The following is a 20,014-nucleotide window of genomic DNA, read 5'->3' as shown; positions in this document are numbered from 1 at the left end:
CAGCAGGCCTGGCAGCAGGTTGTACCCACCCTGCACAGGGGTATGGTAGCAGGGAGAAGCAGCCCCCATGGAAGGGATGTTCAGCCCTCAAATGAGAAGGTTTTCCTGGCACACAGTGGGCAGGGGAAACCTGGATAACTCCTAAGGCTAATGCTGGAGCAGGAGACAAAGTACTGAAGCCCTGATGAGAAGTAGAGATCTGGTGAAAGGGATGCCATAGAGAGTGACAAATCCAGGGAAAAGAGCAAGTGATCCTTTTGGTGCAACGGGACAGCTCAGCTCCAGCACTTCGGTGTCATGCCACCTAGTGAGCAAGAGAAAGAGCAGCAGACATCTCCCCTCCATCCCCTGCAAGTCTGGAAATCAAGTCCAGGGGAGTCCTAGGTGGGGTGGCAGGGCAACATGCCCCTGGCACCCAGCCCCATCCCATCCAGGAGAGGAGCAACGACAAACCCCATCAGCAAGGCAGAGCCCCAGCCTCTGGAGAGGCTGGGCTTCCTCGAGCACTGGGTAGTTTGGCGTTTGGAGAATTAAACCAGGGGCCACTGCAGCAGGAGAACACTCAACACCATTTGGTTTAACAGGGTGCAGGTGACTTTTGCAGGACATGCCTATGGCACTGCTCACCTCCAGCTGCCCTCCTGCAGCAATGGAGGGAGCCCATATGCAGTCACAGGAGGAAGGGAGTTAGGTACAAGCTCCAGCTCCATGACTCTCCCTGCCTGCCCTGATTTTCCTCTCCCTAGAGAGTTTTATCATCCCAATCACAGCATGAATGCTGCAAAAGCCCTTGGGCAGCTCAGAGGAGTCTGGAGCCCAGATGTAACAGGGTATAACCACAGGGAATGCTACACCTGCTGCAGCACCAATAAGTTTTCAGGGCTGTCATCTCTATTTTTAAAAAATAAGATATATTTTTATTTTTGCTCTGTTTTCAGCATTGCACCAGGACAGATTGCTAGCTAACAGTTATTTCTGGAATACATGGTACTTAAAAATATATGTTGAATTCTCATGGTTGAAGCTCCCCTCAGGCACTGCCAAGGACATGCAGATGAAGTTAAATATTCCCATGAGATCCTCTGCTTCACTGGGATACACCGAGTGAGGCCAGTGTGTCCCAGGAGACAGTGCAGTCCTGGTACACATAAACAAAGATGACTAATTATGTGTCCTCAGCTATTCCATTTCTTACAATCTTGTGAAGCAAGGAGACAGGCACCCTCGGGCTTTGCTTGTCCTCTCACCACAGTGCTGCCTGTTTAAAACCCCACCATGAACAACTTACAGTACCAACTCCATCTCCCTTTCAGCATCTCACCTGAATTCCCATCCTGCAGTTTTACCTACCATGGTGGACACTGGTAGCAGGGTCATTTCCTGCATGAAATCCAAGGTAAAAGTTGGCAGACTCTGGAGCAACCTTCCAAAAGTGAGGGGAAACCCACGCCAGCTCCACGGGCTCATGTAAAATCTGCCCTTGCACACTGTGTGTCCTTGAAAGAAATCATAATTAAACTGGCAGGTAAAAATCTCTGAGCAGAGAACAAAGGCCACACAGGCCCTGTGGTTGGTTACACAGGTGGGGGGAGCTTTTCTGAACAACCTGAGGGAGGAGGCAGAGGTCTGCCCCTGTGCTGACAGGAGAAGACATGGTTTGCATCCCGGTCCTATAATGCTTCCCAAGCACTCCCTAGCAGAGGTCAACGCGGGAAGAGACAAAGAGACATCCCTGAGACTTCCTTGTCCCACCAAAGCAAGGGAGCTGAGGCATTTGTCTGAAATCTCTTGCTAAAGCCAGGCAAGCTAATTAAATAGGAAGGAAAATCCGCGCCTAAGTGGTTTGCACTCACACGACAGGATGCAATACCTGCTCTTCACCAAGCAGGGTCAGCCCAGCACCATCTTAACACCAAACGAGGGAATCGCTGCTTCAATTCAGCTTCACCAGCTTCAGCCTCATTGCAAACACGTTCCTGCCCTGGAGCTGCAGCACCCAGCAGGAGAATCTCTAAATCGATTTCAAAGAACTGGAAGTTCAACCTTGCAAGGTTCAAATGCCAGAAGTGGCTCTGGAGGTTTCTGTAAATCAGCAAACCCTAGACTAGAAGCAAAGCTGGTCTGAGGCCACAGCCAGTGATCACACACAAAATCAGACACATGCCCACGTTTCTCAGTCTGTTACTTTATTAGAGGGGTCTTTACATCATAGCGGTGGCCCCACTGGAGTCACTTTACAAAATATTAAAAAACCCTTTTTATTCAAAGCCATATTTTTTAAAATGGTATCCCATCCCCTCTCAAAGGTAAGCTGGGTTTAATTGTGGTTCCTTCTGAACAGGAAACAACAAAAATATCCTCTTTTGAAAGGAGTGAAAATATAACCACCCTGTAAACAAGACAATCAGATGATGTGCTCCCCTGCCCCCTTCTAGAAGATGGTATTAGAGCCCTGGCACACTCAGAGACGAAACAGAGAATAGGGAAAAGGCAGCAGACAGAACCATTCCTACCCTCTGTTAGCAAAATTGTGTTGTTTGCTCTAGGCTGCAAACAAGCTGGGCTGGAGAAAGAGACAACCGATTTACCATGGAGGGCATTGCATCAGCTCTTAAAGAGCCCCCAGAAATAGTCTTTCCTCACGGCTGCAAAATATCCAGGGAGAGTTGATGCTCCCTGGGCTGGTGGAGAAGGCAGTCAGAGGCAGCAATGCCCTTCAGTGTGACCAGTGTGCTGCAGGACATCCTTCTGCAAGTCACATGTAAGATAATGTAAGATATGAAGGACAGGCACCACGTACTGGTTTCTGTGACACCAACCACTTCATAGAACAGCTCAGCCTGACCCCTGCAGGACCAGGAACAAAACCAGTGGGGCTGCTGTAACACATTTCTAATGCAATTAAAAGGCTCAAACCAGCCCATTATCCTGGTTCAGGAACATCCCTCATTCATTAATTTTACGACAGCTCCCAACCTGGCACTGTCACATCTGAAAGGCACAGTCCATGCTTGGAGATGGGACAGACAGGTGTTTAACAGAGACATTGTTGGTGTGGATTCAGAAGTAACCTGGAATGGCCCAAATAGATGTAGTCTTGCTAGTTTGCAGAAGCTTATAAATATGTATTAGGAACTCTAAATGGGTACAAAATGCACACCTCAGATACAGAGTTAAAGACCTGGGGGCTGACTCCTTCAGCTCGGTACCTACAAGTGTAGCACATCACATATCACCTTTCCCTGAAATGCCAGTATGTCTCTACATCAATATTTGAGACTTTCAAATAACTACCTTTTTTTTTTTAACTTTTTTAAGCAGAAACAGAAGCAGGTTTAAAACAAACAATGCTGTCCAGAGATGAACAGAGAGAAAAACTTAAGTGCTACCTTATACCTTTGGATTGTGTAAAAAAGGTGCTGCCATTGAGGTCTGACCCCCTACCCAGGTCTGTGCTCTGAGTCTATCCAGAAGCTCAGCCAAGCCCTCCCTGCCTGGTGCAGGTGGAGGAGACACATCACCACATAGCAGAAAGGACAGAGGGCTGGACCTGCCACTGCTCTGCCACTCTGCAGCCTGAGTCCATGCTGAAGCCAGGAGAACCATCCAAGAAACTGTGGCACATCATAAGGAGATGGATGAGACATCAGTGGACAAAGTGATGCTGAGAGTAACAAGCCACCATGACTTGCCTTCACATCTCCTCTTCCCATGTTTCACGACTCCTTTATTCCTTCCAAATGATGCTCTGCAGCCCATAACCCTGATGCAGAGTGGCCAGACTGGCTGACCCACATGGCCCACACATATAGAGCACTTAAAAAAAAGTCTCAAGCACACGTGTGATCATGAGAGCTCTGGCAGTAACACTCTTCAGCCTCCCACTTGTCCTTACCAAAAGGCACATGACCATGACAGGCACTTCACTGTGTCATCACTGTTACAAACCTCCTCCTCTGCACATGCACATACACTTCTTTAAGGACAAAAGCCTGCAGCCAGCTGAACAGTTCAATTACACCTTAATCCAGTCCCTGAAAAGACAGTGCTAGCTGGGTGCCAGAGGGTCTGCGGTGCCAGTGATTGCGGCAAAGGATGAAGCAGAAGATGTTTGGGAGGACATCCAGCCAGTCCCCTTTCTGCATAGTCTATACAGACTATACAGAGAAAGAGGAAGCAAAAAACCCAACCCTCCTTACTCAAAGGCAAAAAAACCCAAATCACTGTCTCTCCCTTGAGCAAAAAAGACCACAGTGAGTAGAAATCAGTGTAAGGCAAGTGTTGGGGGCCCTCAAGGCCAAAGTTATCTTAAGACAATGCCAAAGCTGCTCTGCCCCAGGTGAGTCCTTACAGAGGACTGGGAGAAGGAGCAGCCACAGTGGAGAGAGAGGGTGACACCCCCTGCACAGAGGGCAGGAGCCATGGCCTGTTTCTCCTGTTCAGAGTGGTTATTGCTTCAGTCTGAGCTGACCAGCCAGGTGAGCACCAGGCTCACGTGAGAGGTGACACATCCAGCTCACAGTGCAAGTACAATCCAGAAAGGGTCCTGCCCCACTTCCCAGCCTGGAGCCATGCTGAGCAGGCCAGCTCCTGGGGAAGCCACCACAACTTCCAGTCAGCATCCCACAGTTCAGGGGTCACATTTATCCCAGACAGAGCGAGGGGACAGGAGGGTGCTGTTGTAAGAAGAGGCTGCCGAGAGGATCGTCCAAGTTGCCCACCTGCAGCCCAGGAGGACACAGCCAGTACCAGCTGGTGGCCTGCCAGCTGTGAGATGTTATAAGCTCTCTGAGGAGCTGAAAGGGACGAACTTGGCGTGTTTGGTTGGGGATGCTGGCATCTGTCCATCTGCCTCCTCACTCAGCTTGAAGAACATCTCCTGCTCACGCTTCTTTTGGTTCAGCTCGTCCTCCAGGGCCTTAAGCAAAAGAGAACACACACAAGAGCTGTATTTGAGATTGTTCTGGAGCTATGGATACTGTCCCCTCCAACCAGCCAAGCAGGACACACTTCTCTCACCAAGGAGGCATTACCTTCTTTCGTGGCCTCAGCTTGTCTCGCCACTCCTTCATGTGCTGGTTGTGGTTCTCATCCAGGGATTTCAGCTTCTGAGTTTCATGCTCAATCAAGAGGTGACACTTTTCATTCTAAAAACAGACCATGAAACAGAGCACCCATCAAGCAGCCAGGACTGTAAATCCAGTGGTCAAACAGGATTCGCCTCAGCCAGAGACAATCAGAGCTCTGAGCTCCAGGGCACATTTAGACATGGCCACAAAAACCTCTCAAGGCAAGAGCAAGGGGACATCAGGTCCCATTCACTGACAGTCCTCTGCAGGCACTTCTTAAGAGACTAAGAACTGCATGGGGAGCTCTGGGAGACAGACCCACAATGGACATGTACCTGCAGGTGCTGGAGCTCATTCGTGTTGCTCTCGCACTGGGCCTGCATGTCCTTCATCTGTGACTCGTGTTTCTGCTGCTGGTGCAGCCGCTCTGCTTTTTGCCTCTTCTCTTCCTGCAGAGCAAACTAGAAGAGAGAAAAGAAGGTGCCCATTTGGAAGAGTTGCTCTGGTCTCTGAAGCTGCTTAAGAGACTGGCCAGCTTGCACTATCATATAGGAAGGAAGGAAAAGCCTCAAGGATGTTCCAAACACCAGTCACAGTGGAAGCACCCCTGAAAACCACACCTGATGCCCCAAATGCAAAGACATCTGATGTCCTGAAGTGAGTTAGAAGTAGGAATAGTTGCATTTTTCCAGCTTCCTTTCCACCAACAGGACAGTGAAGTACTTCACCCCCAAGCCAAACCTCAACCCTGGTGCCCTTTGCAAGACCTGACCTGTTTTATCTTCTCCCGCTGCTCGGATGCACTCCCACTGGAGTGGATGTGAAGGCTCTTCTTGTACATGGCCATGCGTGTCTTCCCTTCGCTCCGCTGGATTTTGGGGAGCCGGGCTTTCTCCTGCTGCTGCCGAATTTTCAGCTGCTCTAACATGCGCTGGTTGTATCGCTGCATTTGTTCCCTTTCCTGCAGGGAGACAGGTATCAGAGGAGGAGGGACATCTCAGGGCATCTCAACAAGAAAGTGCTGAGGAGAAGAGAGAGAGCCAAGAGAGTAGATTTGGGAGTACCATGGAAGTGGCTGGTGACTGACAGCTCCACAAGAGGTTAGGGCAGCTACTGAACATGCTGTGAAAGCAAAGGAGAAGAATGCTGAAAGGAACGTGCCAGTCTTCACTCACTGCTCTGGGAATCAACCATGCCAAATACCAGACAGTGACAGATTTCCAGAAAAGCCCCCAAAATTCAAAGCACGCAGCATTTTACGCACATTAAACGCACGCAGCACAGAATACATGTCCCGGGAAAGAAGGCTGACACGAGCATTGTTCTGGTCCCTTTTCACTAATAATGACCAAGTCCCTTAAATCCTAACTCACCCTTACCCACTTAGAGCCTCAAGGGAAACACCCAGGGACACCCAGATGCTTTGTTGACCCGCACCAGTGTAGGAAGGTGCTAAAGTCTTCACCTTCTCATGCTTCCGGAGCAACTCATGCCTCTGGAGGAAATACTGGTCCTTTAGCTGCTGCTTGACAAGCTGGTGCTTTTCCTGTTGCTGACGCTCTTCAAGATCCCAGATGCAAGCCTCCCGATCTGTGGAAAGGAGGAGGGTTAGGAGACAACCCACCCTGGTTCCTCAGCTTGGTCACACAAAGCATCCCAAGCTCAAGAGATCCCTACACACATGAGCAGTGCAACAGATGTGGGGGGTGATCATTCACCTCCTGTTTTTCATGAGAAATTGATTATGAACCATATTGGAGAGTAATTTCTTTCAATTATGAAGCCTAATTGGTTCATATTTTGAAGATTCAAGCACTAAGTATTATTATTGTTAAACATTTAGACAGGATCTGGCAAGGCTGTTTTTTTCTAAATCCCATCCTGCCAGCTTGCAACTCTGTCACAGCATCTGCTGCGTGGGAAGAGCCAGCGTTGGATAAACCCATGGTTACAGCATTCCCTTTCCTCCTTTACAGCCTTTGCCACCCACCTCTCATGAGCTGCTGCTTTTTGTTCAGGCACTCGCGTTCCTTGTCGCAGATCTCCCTTTTGTTCTGGGCAGTTATATTTTTCATGGCCTGCTCCAGGTCCTCCTTCTGCTTGGCCAAGAACTCCTGTTCCTGGAAGAAACCAGCGGTACCACCATGAGCCCTCCGTCTGCTGCAACTTGAAAAGCATCTGGTGGTGTTTCAGAAGCTGCCAGTCCCCCAAGGAGGAAGGATGATTCTGTCTACCATGCACTTCCCAGTCTTGGAGTTGTGGCAATCTTCTCTCAGCCTTACCATGGTTTGTTTTTTCTGGGTGAAGTCATCCATCTTCGCCTTCATGTTCCCTTTGCGCTGTTGCCGTGGCAGCTTCTCAACCTCGTTCTTAACCTTTAGGGAGGGAAATGAGATTTATCTGCAGGTAATTCTAGGCTAAGAACAACCCCACCTAAAACACCAACAACTGCTTCCCTCTCAAGCTGTGCCATGGAGAAATGCTGAAGCTTTCCTGGAAGAAAGAAATGCAGGAAACCAGCTTTCCTCCCTCCTATCCCTATTTTTACCTCCTTCTTCATCTGCTTCAGCTGCTCCAGAAATTTGACATGGTCCCGCTCCTGCTCCAGGCGAATGCGCTTGGCCTCCTCCCTCCGGCGCAGGGAGTGATCTTGTTCCATCTTCTCAATCTGCTGCTTCTGCTGCCGTTCCAGGTTTTCCAGTTCTGTGTCGTAGAACTTCTTCTTTGCCTGGAACAAAGGAAACAGAGGTCAACTTTAGCCTCCTCTCCACTTTGTTTCCTTCCAAAAGCTAAAAAAGAAAAAGAAGTGAAAAGAAAAAAATAAAGGAGTGGGGGATTGTCCTCGCTTGGATTGAGCCATTGAGCCTCTTTACTAAGCAGAGAGGAGGGAAATTTCCAGCTAACACCCCACAAAGCACACAGGGCAGAGCCAGCTCTAGCATCAGCACTTTAACTGATTTTTGAACTTGTTCTGGCACTGATGCACTTCAAGCCTTTCTCCTGCTTATGTCCTGATTTACAATATCCCACTGGGACCCAAGGTCCTGGGCAAATATTGGCTCAAGCAGAACAGCTCTTTCTCTGCAGGCAAGGATTTCCAAGTTTGAGGCTCTGTGCTCCAGCAGTGTCCTTGTGTCTGATCTCTCCCTGCCTGCAGCTCGCAGGGATGGACCACCCAGGAGTCAACAAGAGCATGTTGCCCCAGGGAAAGAGTAAAGGAACCAGGTTTGGGGGTGTTGCACAGCACATTGCATGGTGAATAAATGCCACAAATGAAAAGTGACTTGCCAAGATGGGCATTCACAGATATGGCACATCGAGACTGTAGAAATACAACAGAGCCCAGGAACAAGTGAGGGCTCCCAGCCTTCCGTGAGGGGATGGGGCTTCCAGGAGCACACGCAGGGTGGATTAATAAAGGGGTATTTAAAGCTTTCCTGAGCCATCTTTTAAAGGGGCTCCCCTGCAAGTGGGGAAATTTAGGTTAGATATATGGAAGAAACTCTTCCCCATGAGGGTGGTGAGGCCCTGGCACAGGTTGCCCAGAGAAGCTGTGGCTGCCCCATCCCTGGAAGTGTTCAAGGCCAGGTTGGATGGGGTTTGCAGCAACCTGGTGTAGTGGAAGGTGTCCCTGCCCACAGCAGGGAGATTGGAATGAGATGATCTTGAAGGTCCCTTCCAACCCAAACTATTCTGTGTACTTCAACAGAAGCTGGCCATGGAGGGACTAAGTCTGTGAGCCCAGTTTATCTTTATTCAATTTACACTCATAGGCCTGCCAGATTTCCTGCTGTCACATGTTGGCCACATTGCTTTCTCATTTAAAGGATTTTTTCCCATGGAATACAACAATTTCTTACAGTAGCCATGAACAGACATACAAGTAAAGGTCCATAAAGAGGGGAAGTCCAGAACAATCCTTCCCCCTGCAACATCCTACCAGGCAAAGGCCATCAGTGCTTCCCAAGCTGCTCAATGCCCACAAAAGCCTCCATCCTCCAACAGAGGCATCCCATGCCTCACATCCCAAAGGGGTTCCTTGACATTTCTGCTCCCTCTGGATGTGATACCCCAAGGTCATTGCAACCCGGGGAGCATCATCCTCTGTGGGGGTTTGCAGGGCACCTGCAGAGAAGTCAAACCAGCTTATTCCCAGGAGGTTCCCCTGCCCACGTACCATCATTTCTTGCTCGAAGCGCCGGAGCATCTGCTCCAGCTGCAGCTGGTGTTTGTTGTTGAGCTGGGCCTGGTTTCGGTGCTCCTCCTTCTGGAGGAGACGCAGCTCCCGCAGCTCCTGGCGCCTGCAGAGGGTTAAAATGGAGGGAGAGAGAAAAATACAGAGTCAGACAAGTGCAGAGGCATGTGGGTGAGCAGAGATGGCAGAATAAAAGGCCAGAGCACTTCAGCAGGAAATGGAAGCAGCACAGCCATCCTGTAGGATCCTGCCATTTGCTTTGAGCACAGGCAGGAGGTAAATGCCACCTGACTGATATGCTCTCAGGCTCTGTGACACTGTGAGGAAGCAGGATGCTAATTATGGGAACTGCTGGGAAAACCATCAGCTTTCACAGGTAAGGCCTATTAGCATTCACAGCTTCTCAAACAAGTCCTGTCAAAGCTCCTAAGGTGATTCTGCAGTCACTGCTGCCTCAACCAGCACCCAAAATACCCATTCTGCCATCTGGGTTAGGACTCTCTGATTTTCGAAACAAAGCTGAGGCCAAGCTGGTGCTGCTCTAGTCTGGCCCTTATGCTCTGCATCAGTTCTGGCTCACACTTGGGGGGCAGAAAGAGTGGTTTTCCCAATTTCTGACCTATCCATCATAACATTGCATCACTTCCCTCATCCAGCTTCACACTCAGTAAAAGGCAGCCTCTGCTCAGAGGGTTGTGTTTGAGTCCATTTGCCAGGTCTGTGCCTGACCCAGCTGGAAATCACTGATGGCAAACGGAGCAGCAGCAGCAGTTCTCCCATGCAGGATCCCCACCATGACCTCCACTGCTGTGCATTAACCCCACACACTGAGTACAACCCTCTCCAGGGGCCCTGCTGGGAAGAACACTTTGGCACCATTTCTTTCAAAACAAGACCACGAAACAAGAAAAGGCCCTGGCACAGGTTGCCCAGAGAAGCTGTGGCTGCCCCATCCCTGGAAAAGTTCAAGGCCAGGACAGTGCTTGGAGCAACCTGGTGTAGTGGAAGGTGTCCCTGCCCATGGCAGGGCGTGGAATGAGATGAGCTTTAAGGTCCCTTCCAACCCAAACCATTCTGTGGTTCCACGATTCCATAAAAGCTGTACCTGGAAATTCTCTGTATGCTAGTACACATATTCCCCTTGTTTTATTTGGGTTACATGCACTTCTCACACAAAAATTAATAGCTTATGAGCTTCTGCATAGATCTGATATTGGGGCCTAGAAATAAGGCTGCCACAGGGACACAAAGTGCTTGGGACAAATTATACTCTCGGGGAGTCCCTGAGAACAGCACAATGGAGCCTAGAATAGGGCATCAAACAAAACAATTTGTATTGTAATTATTTTAAGGACCTTTTAATTTCAGTGCTAGAAACAGCAGTTCCTCTTTTTTAGAATAGGTCATGGAGGTTTGAAAGCTGCTAGATCTGCAAAGGAGTCATAAAGGCTTAAGCAGGGAGGATACACCCATGAATATTAAATGATGCTCAAGGAGTTTACAACTCCCTTGGCCTTTCTGTTAATGAAGTCTGGGGAGGTACACGAACAAAAGGAAGAGGAGCATCTTGAGAAGATTTCTGTGCTTATTTCCATTAAGCCAGGCATCTCCAGCCCTAGGAACACATTCAGTCATCCCCAAAGGACAGAGCCAGCCACAGCACAAGCTTCCCTTGTCACAGTCTTGCTGCACTCTTCCCCTGCATGCAAAGAGAGCTCAGCTTAGTGGTACAGCAAGCCCTGTGCCAGCCAAGGAAAAGGTAAAGGAAGTGATGTCCACACTGGACAGCTGTGCTGTCCAAGTGGAATAAAGACTGGAAATGAGAGCACTTTAGGTCATTCCTGGATTAGCTTCTAGAGAAGAAAACCCTACCCTAGCTCAGTGCCCTGCCCTGCCCTCCATCCCAGTGACCCACTTGCCTGAGAAATCTCATTTCTTCATCCTTCTTCTCGTCCTCACTGATGATCTTCGAGGTGGTGACACTCACCTCCACTCCATCCACAACGAACTTGCGGGTGCGTTTGAGCGTCTTCTTGTGCATCCGGGAATCCTGAGTTTGGCAAGGAGGGGAAAGGAGGAGGCCATGAAGGAGCTCCCCGGCTTGTTGCATGGGGTGCAACAGCTGGAAGCCTCAGAGCAATTTTGATGCCATTTGTTCATGAAGAACACACACAAGGAAACCACACGGAGCACAAATCATCGGCCCATTTGGAGATTCGAGCTGCACAGCCTTGCTACCACCTTGCAGAAACCTGACCTGGAAGAGACACAACCCAGCACCCAAAGACCCTTTCCCACCGTGTCCAGCTAAACCATGATCTAACATGATTCCCTCTTCACGGCTTACTCCCTGTAAAACTCAAAAGACTCTTTTCCCCTTCTGTGGGACCAACTGGGGAGAACAACTCCATGTGTGGCATTGTATTTCTCTTTGGCTGGCCCTAAGGAGACCAGGTGTCCTGGGAAAGGGGTAAATTGCTATGCAAGAGCATCACATTTCTGTCATCAGGGAACCACACTGTCTGCAGGCTCCTGAGGGGGATGTTGGCTCTCGTGGTCACAGCAGGAGGCAGGAGGGGAGGAATGTTTTGCTGAGAGTGGTTTCCCAGCACGTTTCTGTGCCGGGAAGCCATCACTCATGCAGGCAATTTGATAAAGATCTTGTGCAACACATCACTCTGCCCCCTCAAGTCACAGCATTTCTTCTCCTGAAGCTCAGCAAATACCATTCCAGTTATTTCTCCTCCTCCTCCTCTAAGCCATGCTGACCTGGCCAGCTCTAGCTCACAAGCATTCCCAGCCTCCATAAAGCTTTAGCAAAAGCCAAAAAGCCTGGGAGGTCTCTGTGCAAGTCACTGCTGACACAAACCAGGCCAGATGTATGGCAGGTTGGAAAAACTGAGAGCAGCACAAGCCCAAATGAACTTTCTCCTGGGGCCAGGTGTTCTAGGAAAGAGCAGCAGAGTGATGGCTATGGATAAAGTTCAGGAAATCACATTTGGGGTTTCACACTTGCATAGTCATACACAGTTAGGAGAGTGGCATGGTTATTTCACACTTCCCAGGGCCCCAAAATAGCTACAAAACATCAGACTTCCATTAGATTTCACTGACCTAGGGCAGAAGAGGACACATAAACCTGCAGCAGCTCCACCAAGAGCTTCTCCTTCACTTGAGGACATGCCATGTCCCCATGGCACAGCTTCACCCAGCAGTATCTGCTGGCCTGAGCCCAGCTGGAACAGTGAATTCATAGACAGGGAAAACACACTGCTGAAGGCTTTTCTAGAGAAGGCCTTCCTCCCTCCTTGTTAACCCTGTGTTCTCCAACACCCTCTGCCCACCACTCTCACCTTCAGGGAGATGGAGCCACTTTCCCTGTTGAGGGACAGGTCAGCAGACAAGGAGATGGTGAGGTCCATGCTTTCAGAGGCTGAAGTGCTGCCAGAATCTGAGTCCCCTTTGGACCGGCTGCCAGGTAGCGGAGCCGGGGGATCCAAGCTCCCGTTGGCGAGTTTCTCCTCTGTGAAGTTCTCCAGGTGGCTGCTCTCCGGTCGCTCCCCAATGCTCTTCTGCTCCTTGCTGCCTGCCCTAGGCTGCTTGTTCCCCTCCGTTGAGTTATCCAAATGTCCAGGCTGCAAGATGATGTCTGGCTTGTCCTGAGTGGCTGAGGTGGCAGAGCTGGCGGGGGTTTTTGTGGAGTGATTGCTCTCCAATTTGTCATTGTCACCGCTTATCCCTTCGTCTGAGACTTTATCGCTCTGTCCATCTGTGGTGCCCTTGCCAGTCCCCACAGACCCATTCACTGCTTTGGGCAAGGAAGAGTCTGGAGGCTTCTCCCCGTCAAAACTCAGCTGACTCGCCTCAGAGGGGTCCCGCTTGTGCTTACCGGGGGGCTGGAAAGACAGGGAAGGGAAGATGTTGGGTTTGGCTCCACACTTAACACAATTGCAAGGGCTCTAAGTCCCTACACTTCAGCCCAAAGCCACTCGCAGCTAAAGAGTTATTGGGAGGAAATCTTCCCTTTTAGGACATCTGCCCTGAGATACTACTTTCTCCAGGTTTGTGGCCCCAAGGACTGTGGACACTATCTGGAAGGAAAAAGCACGGTGAAAAAACTCCAGAATCTACATATTCTGAAGTAGCAGCCTAGGAGTTTATGTATCAAGCACTTTTTTCCCATGGCTAATTGCACCACGGATTAATCACTACTCTTTGCCACAGAGGAGGGAGGTCGAGGCGTGTCCCCCAGCAAGGTTACCCAGGCAGCTTTGAGATGTTCTCTTCAAAGAGGCCAGCTCAGGGGCAGATCTGTCCAGCTTCTCCAGCCTCTATCAGGGCCTATTTTTCTTTTTTTTTTTTTTTAAGCCCTTCCTGTGAGCGGGCACTGGGCCACCCGCCGGTATCATTGCTTCTCCATGCCCTTGGCAGCCACTGAAAAACAGCCCCTCCCTGGCCAAGCAACCATTTCGCCTCCACCTCATGGGGCTCAGAACAGCTGTAAACTCAGTCTGCTGAGCTCTTTCTCCCACCACAGCCACACTGGCAAACTTGCCAGCACGATGCCAGGAGCGCTCACCGAGGCAGACTCCGATGAGTCATCCTCTTCTGCTTCATCCCGACTCTCCTCAATCTCTTCCATCACCTCAGCCTTGGCCTCGGCCACCAGCTCACGCAGGGCCCGGTTGCTGGTTACCTTGCTGACGAAGGGATGCTGAAAACCAAGCATGGTGCACATGTGTGAGGTGGCCAAAACCAGACCTTGTGAGCTCGTGGCCAAGTGACAGTCCTGACACCTCTTGCTGTAAAACAACTGCAACCACCTGAGGATGTGGTTCTTTCCAGTGTCACCGGGCTTAACCCCCCAGACGAATTTACAGACAGGCACGAGGGAGAACAAGAGAGAACATGTTGCTGAGGTTAAACACACACTCTGCACACAGATGCTCAGAGCCTGGTGCTCCGCAAAGCTGCTTTATGTCAACATCCCCCCCACAAAAGCACCAGCTGAATTTAAACAAGGGGACATTCCCCCTCCCCACACTGAGCATCCAAGCCCGCAGAATGCCAGCAGGAGCAGGGCAAGAGCCAGTCTGCAGGATCCCTGGGTGCAAACAGAGCCTGGGGGAAGGTTTAATTGAATTCAGGCTAGAATCACTCAGTGCACACAGCGGGGTGTTTGTGTTGAGCTTCAGCAAAAGGCTGTGGAGTCCCTCAGGTCTCTCAGAGACTCCAGCATGGATGGGAGTGTGCAGACAGTGCTGCAGGGTGAGAGAGCTGCAGTCAGCACAGAACAGCACCTTCCAGCTGCAGTCAGCACAGAACAGCACCTTCCAGGCTTTTGCTATTATTTTGAAAAGGGACAGGAGGAAAAGACAGGAGTTGAATTTAAATTTGGGATAATCAGGTATCATCCAAGCTGGCTGCCAGATGGATGTTTTTAGGCAACAGAAACCATTTCTATTCCAGCTGCTGTCCATAGGGGCCCTGCAGTTCACTCCAAGGGGAAAAACATTGCTGATCCTTTTTGGAGCATTTTAGTGGCTGAAAAGTACTATGAACTTTCTAAACAAGACAAAAATCATCTGAAACCAGTCTGGGGCCACAGACCCAGCCCAGGGACTGGTGCCAGTTCCTACCTCCAGCAGCTGGGCAGCACTGGGCCGGGTCTCTGGGTTCTTGTCCAATGCCTTCTTCAGGAAGTCTCTAAACTCCAGGGACCTGAAAGCACAGTTGTTAGTAAGAAGCTTAGGAGGGAGAAAGGCCTTGAATGCCACAGGGTTCTGCTTGATCCTTCTTCCAGATTATGTCCCAGTTTGCAGCTCTCCGTAATTCCCTCTGCACTCCCATGGGAAATCCAATGCTCAGTTATCCTGATTATTTGTAAGCAAATCATCAAAGTGGCGAAGTGAGAGACTAGATTTTGCCTTACCTATGATGGCAACAGATGGTGAGGACTGAGCCCCAGCCACTGTTCCCCAGGGCCAAGGCAGAGGCAGGAGAGGATACTAGCAGGTACTCTCCAAAGGGAGCCCATGGTTGGAGCTGCTTGTGGACAAGGATGTTCCAGGAGTCATCTCCACAGCCACACTGGGAAACGATGGCTGTGAAGGACCAGGAACCCCATAGGAGGGCACCCTCAGCCTGCAAAGCTCAGCTCTGAGATCCAGAGCATGTCCTTGATCTGCTTCTGGCTTCGGAGCAGCTCCAGAGGAAGCATTCCCACCCTGCCTGCTGGACTTGAGCAGTGGGGTCCTGCCTGCACTGCTGTGACAACGCTTGTGACTCCAGTGCTCTCTCAGTATTTTGCTACTGGCTATCACACAGCAGGTTTTACAATGATTTAAAAATAAATAAATAAATTAAAACTAACTGATCGGTTTACTTTTAAATGCAGAAGTGGCTTTCCAAAAGTTCTGGAGCTCTTAGCCATCTCCAAGTTTAGAGAAAAATTTGCCTTTCATACACATGGGAGGTTTTGAAAACAGCCAAGGGATCACCCCTCACGTCAGGGGGGCCTGTGGGTGAGCAGCAGCTCCCCCTGTGCTACCTGCATGCTGTCAGCACAGTCTGAGAGTCTGCCTTCAGCCAGCAGCACCTTCAGAGCCCCTAACACACAGCTGGACCTAAAATACAGCTGGAATTCTGCATTAGGCTCTCAAATTAAACAGAACTGCTAGAAATGACTGGGTTTTTTTCTCTCCTCAAGTTGGGAAACCTGCACTCTGCTGGCTCAAACGCCTCACCATTTAGAAGGGCAGCTGAGCGTGGGGGGGTCGGACTTGGCGATCTTCAGCAGGACTCTCATGGGGTTGAGCTCGTGGTGGGGTGGCTCAATCTGGGCCATTTCGATCAGTGTGATCCCCAGGGACCAGATGTCTGCCTTGTAGTCATAGGGAGTGTCCTTCATGGTCTCGCACATCACCACCTCCGGGGCCATCCTGCAAAGGGCAGAGCAAGGAGCAGGGATGGGGAGGGATGACACCACTGCCACACAATGTGAGCCTTGCAGCAGCAATTAAAGACTTTAAATAATCCACAGCATCGCATAAAAACAGCCTTTCCTCCTAGCTCCGGGTTTCAGAAGCAGCAGCATCTTTTCTAAGGGGTCCAACCCCCTCCCTCTTCCACAGACATGGAGACAGCCCATGGAAACCCCCAGGCCATTGACATCTGGCGCGGATGTTGCTTCAGACAATAAATTAATCCTCACGATTCCATTCCCTCAGCAAGTCGGGTGATTTAGAGATCGTGTTTCTGGAGCGAGGAGTCGTTCCCATGTGCTTGGAGTCGCTCCAAAGCCCACCCCAGCCCCTGAGGTGGGGGAGCAGGGAGAGCACACACGCCAGCACACGTGTCCCTTTGCTCTGCCAAGCCTCGGCCGGCCCAGGGCACCGTGACACCACGCAGTGCTCCCACACCACTGAGGCTGCTCACAGCTCCATTCAGGCAAGGAAAACCCTTGCACATGCAGATATAGCAGCCATGACTCCTTGTAAAAATCCTCCCACCCATGGTAAGGCACCAACACATCCCAAAGGCCATGAGATCCCCACTTCTGGCAAGCCTGATTTTCAGAGGAGTGAAGCCCCTCACGGACTCAAGGTTCATAACAAGCAGGTCACTCACCAGTAAGGGGTCCCAATGAAAGAGTCTCGCTTCTGCAAGGTTTTCATGTTTTTGGCAGACACTCCAAAGTCAGCTGCAAAGAGCAGTAACATTAGATGCTGTAGGAAAACTAAAAGACCCCTCTGAATTAGCACACTTGGCTGAAATGCAGATTGAAAAGCAAACATTTATTTGAGGCAGGAACACGATACAACATGCTGTGCCCTCTCAACTGAGCATCAGAAATCAAATTTGGTTTTGGATACATGAACCCCAGGACCCTCCTCTCCTATGTACCGTAAGACAGGGGCATGACAAGCCACCCCTGCCAAACCTTACACATCCAGAAGGAAGTCAAGATCTTTTCTGCAAACAAAAGCAGATACTTTCAGAACTGCTATTTCATAGCAAAGTCTCATTTTACACCAGAAAACCCAAAGTGCTGTTACACTCCTTCTTTCCCTTCAGCCCTGTGCACAGCAGCCACTGCATGATGCCTCTCCCTGATTTCATCCCTTCTGTAGAGAGCTGCTGAAGCCAACCCAATCCAAGTCAAATCAGGAAGACCTGTAAAAGGTACCAAGCCTACTCCAGGTGAGTTTGCTCTCTGAGACAGCCCTGATAACAGCTGGAGGAGCTGTTACCCATCTGCACCCTGAGCTCAGGGTGTCCCTGACTGTGGGTCACCCTTGGCCCAAGCCAGCAGTGTTTCTACAGTGTGAAGTACATGGTCACAGGAAAGTTTCTCTATTGCCAGGCTGGCAGGTCTCCATCAGCACCCATAGACACATCCCAAGAACACCCAACAGCTGCTGGCACCCCTCAGGAGAATCCAGTGGAGATCTGCACCTTTCTGACCAGTTCATACAGACAAATTTACCTTCTCGTCCCCCAGCAGGTTGCTGGATGCCAATTTAACTCAAACCCATAGTGAGTTGGCAAAGCAAGCCTTTGGCAGAACTCACCCTGTCACCACCAAACCTGCTCTGCAGATAAGAGGAATTCTTCCAGCTCCCAGCCCTGCCAACTGGCACCCTGCGCAGGATGCTCGGCAGGCCAAAAAGCACAAAAATCAAGTTCAAAGAGGGATTAAAAAAATTCATGCAATAAAAAACCATGGAGGAGGGCCTGAGCATGGCTGTGGCTTGGGGAGCCTCGGTACATTTTGCCTCCCTTGGAACAAAGTCTTCCCATCCTCCTGCCTGCACCTCTCAGCCAGCAGACAAGCAGCGATGTCCCATAGGCAGGACAGCATCCCTCAATCCCCTCCCACTCAGGCATAGCCAAACATTACAGTCCAGCTCCAGCAGCATGTGGCTGTCCTGGGTGCAGCATGGAATGGCCCCAGGCAGCACCATCACCCACAGTTGCTCTCTCAGGGGAGCTTGGCCAAGCAAGCGCCTGTTGGGCAGCTCACCAAGCTTGATGTCCCCATCCTGGGTGAGGAGCACATTCCCAGCCTTCAGGTCCCGGTGGATGATCTTTTTGCTGTGGAGGTAGTGGAGGGCTTCCAACATCTGGCGGCAAATCACTTGGATCTGAGGCTCAGTCAGGCCCCGGTCCAGCTCTGTGGGGAGGGAGAGGGATGTTAAACAGGACAGGGACAGAGTGATGCTCCACCTGAGCAGCAGCAAGGCACAGGTTACCCAGCAGACCATTGAAAAACCACTGCCCATGTGTCAGAGCAGCAGGAGACAATGCAAATCAGCTTGTTAAGGTAATTTATTCCCTAAGCCAGCACTTGCAGCAGAATGCCCGACTCTTGGAGCTGCTGGTTTACAGCTCCCTTCTGGGAATGTACAGCTGGGGCATTTGGCTCTGGAACAGAGCATAAGGGGGACAAAGAGGGGGAACCAGGCATGCCTGTGATGGGGGTCTGAACTGCAAGTTCCCTGACAGTTTGGGAAACAAGTCCCTGCACACAAGTTGGATCTTGCCCAGCTGCTGTAGAGAGGAGGGAGATGAACTTGGCTGCAGGCAGCAGGGTCAAACACAGGCATGAACACCCAGGAGCTCCATACAAAACTATGCTCTCATTCCCCAGGGAACTATCCCTTCCATGGAGATGTACTCTACCCCCCTATACCCCATGAGGGACACGCCACTTCCCAAAGGAAAGGGTAGGGTTGTCCCTACCCACTGCTCTGAGCTGGTTTTTTGGGTACCTCTGGGTACCAGTGCACCAGTTCATACCCTGCTGTCTGTCCCAGAGTTCAAGAAGAGTTTGGACAATGCTCTCAGGCACATGGTGGGATTCTTGGGGCTGTCCTATGCAGGGCCAGAAGTTGGATTTTGATGATCCTAGTGGGTCCCTTCTGACTCAGGATATTCTGTGATTCTCTGATTCTATTTCTGATGCTTGAAGGGACATGCAATCACTGGTGTGACCTCCCTGCTGAGCTCTGCTGGGCCACCTCCACCATCTGAGACCGTTTTCCAAGGTGACAGCTCTGCAAACCATCAAACTTCCAGATGGTTAGCATCTCCTGAGCTTCCCTCCCTCCCTCTGCAAGCCCTTTGCACTGCAGATCCCTCCTCCAGCAGCTCTGAGCCTGAGGCAGAGCAGACCCAGCCTTAGACAACATCAACTGCCAAACTGCATGGCCAGGATGGGGGCTGAGGGAAGGACCCCAGCAACTGAAACAGATTGAGAGTGAGGATCCCAGCCACAGGCTGGGGGATGCTGGGTCAGCCACTTTGTTCCTCCTCTTCCTCACCAAGATCTCCCTTCCTCTGGGGGAAGCTGATTATTTTCATTTTCCCTGGAGCATCTGGCAAAAGCAAGGTGCAGTGGGCCACAGGTTTTGTACAAAAGATTTAAATGGGAAAACACCAGTTGCTGGTGGGGATGGGGAGATAGAACAGGCAGCATTCAGCAACTCTGAATTTACTAATGCTGGGAACATTCCTAAGCTCCAGCTCACAGCTCCTCCTGTCCCTCCCTTGGGGGTGACAGTGCTATAGCCAGCCCACTTGCTCATGGTTTCCTATGCTGCCCCTTCCCAGGTCCTCCACAGACTGACTGCCACAGCCACAGACCCACCAATGCTCAGGGGGATTTTCATGTCCCAAGAGATGGGTAAAAAAAACCCTGTTGAGGTTTTCCGTGGGGAAGGCATAATTTCTCCAGCACTTTGGAAAA

The 20,014-nt window shown here is 50.5% G+C and overlaps 1 protein-coding gene and 1 long non-coding RNA gene across 7 annotated transcripts in view; one reads left to right on the top strand and one right to left on the bottom strand.

Annotated features, from left to right (window-relative positions):
• The window catches only part of LOC127473698 (uncharacterized), a 901,041-nt gene that overhangs the window by 670,132 nt on the left and 210,895 nt on the right, over nucleotides 1-20,014 (top strand). The window contains exon 2 of one of the 5 annotated variants that reach the window (XR_007905552.1): nucleotides 8,607-8,657. The exons of 3 other annotated variants lie outside the window; for them this stretch is intronic. This is a non-coding gene — a long non-coding RNA (uncharacterized LOC127473698). Of the gene's footprint in view, nucleotides 1-7,841; nucleotides 8,658-20,014 lie in introns of those variants that run through there. One more of the 5 variants, XR_007905548.1, reaches the window with a different exon arrangement.
• STK10 (serine/threonine kinase 10) overlaps nucleotides 2,166-20,014 on the bottom strand; it is a 46,799-nt gene continuing 28,950 nt past the window's right edge. For both annotated transcript variants that reach the window (XM_051793552.1, XM_051793553.1), the window contains 16 exons: nucleotides 18,290-18,439; nucleotides 16,894-16,966; nucleotides 16,011-16,205; nucleotides 14,904-14,985; nucleotides 13,844-13,978; nucleotides 12,618-13,160; nucleotides 11,184-11,314; nucleotides 9,247-9,370; nucleotides 7,618-7,797; nucleotides 7,352-7,444; nucleotides 7,060-7,189; nucleotides 6,535-6,659; nucleotides 5,842-6,030; nucleotides 5,405-5,530; nucleotides 5,034-5,147; nucleotides 2,166-4,918 (listed from right to left, as the gene is read on the bottom strand). In XM_051793552.1, the coding sequence (XP_051649512.1) occupies nucleotides 4,778-4,918; nucleotides 5,034-5,147; nucleotides 5,405-5,530; nucleotides 5,842-6,030; nucleotides 6,535-6,659; nucleotides 7,060-7,189; nucleotides 7,352-7,444; nucleotides 7,618-7,797; nucleotides 9,247-9,370; nucleotides 11,184-11,314; nucleotides 12,618-13,160; nucleotides 13,844-13,978; nucleotides 14,904-14,985; nucleotides 16,011-16,205; nucleotides 16,894-16,966; nucleotides 18,290-18,439 (2,531 nt within the window). In that variant the 3' untranslated portion in view covers nucleotides 2,166-4,777. The remainder of the gene's footprint in view (nucleotides 4,919-5,033; nucleotides 5,148-5,404; nucleotides 5,531-5,841; nucleotides 6,031-6,534; nucleotides 6,660-7,059; nucleotides 7,190-7,351; nucleotides 7,445-7,617; nucleotides 7,798-9,246; nucleotides 9,371-11,183; nucleotides 11,315-12,617; nucleotides 13,161-13,843; nucleotides 13,979-14,903; nucleotides 14,986-16,010; nucleotides 16,206-16,893; nucleotides 16,967-18,289; nucleotides 18,440-20,014) is intronic.

This window comes from Manacus candei, unplaced genomic scaffold (assembly GCF_025592945.1).
Source record: "Manacus candei isolate 608988 ecotype Guabito, Panama unplaced genomic scaffold, ASM2559294v1 h1tg000037l, whole genome shotgun sequence".
Classification (NCBI taxonomy): domain Eukaryota; kingdom Metazoa; phylum Chordata; class Aves; order Passeriformes; family Pipridae; genus Manacus; species Manacus candei.
The sequence above is the reverse complement of the archived record's forward strand: the minus strand, read 5'-3'. Positions and strand labels throughout refer to the sequence as shown.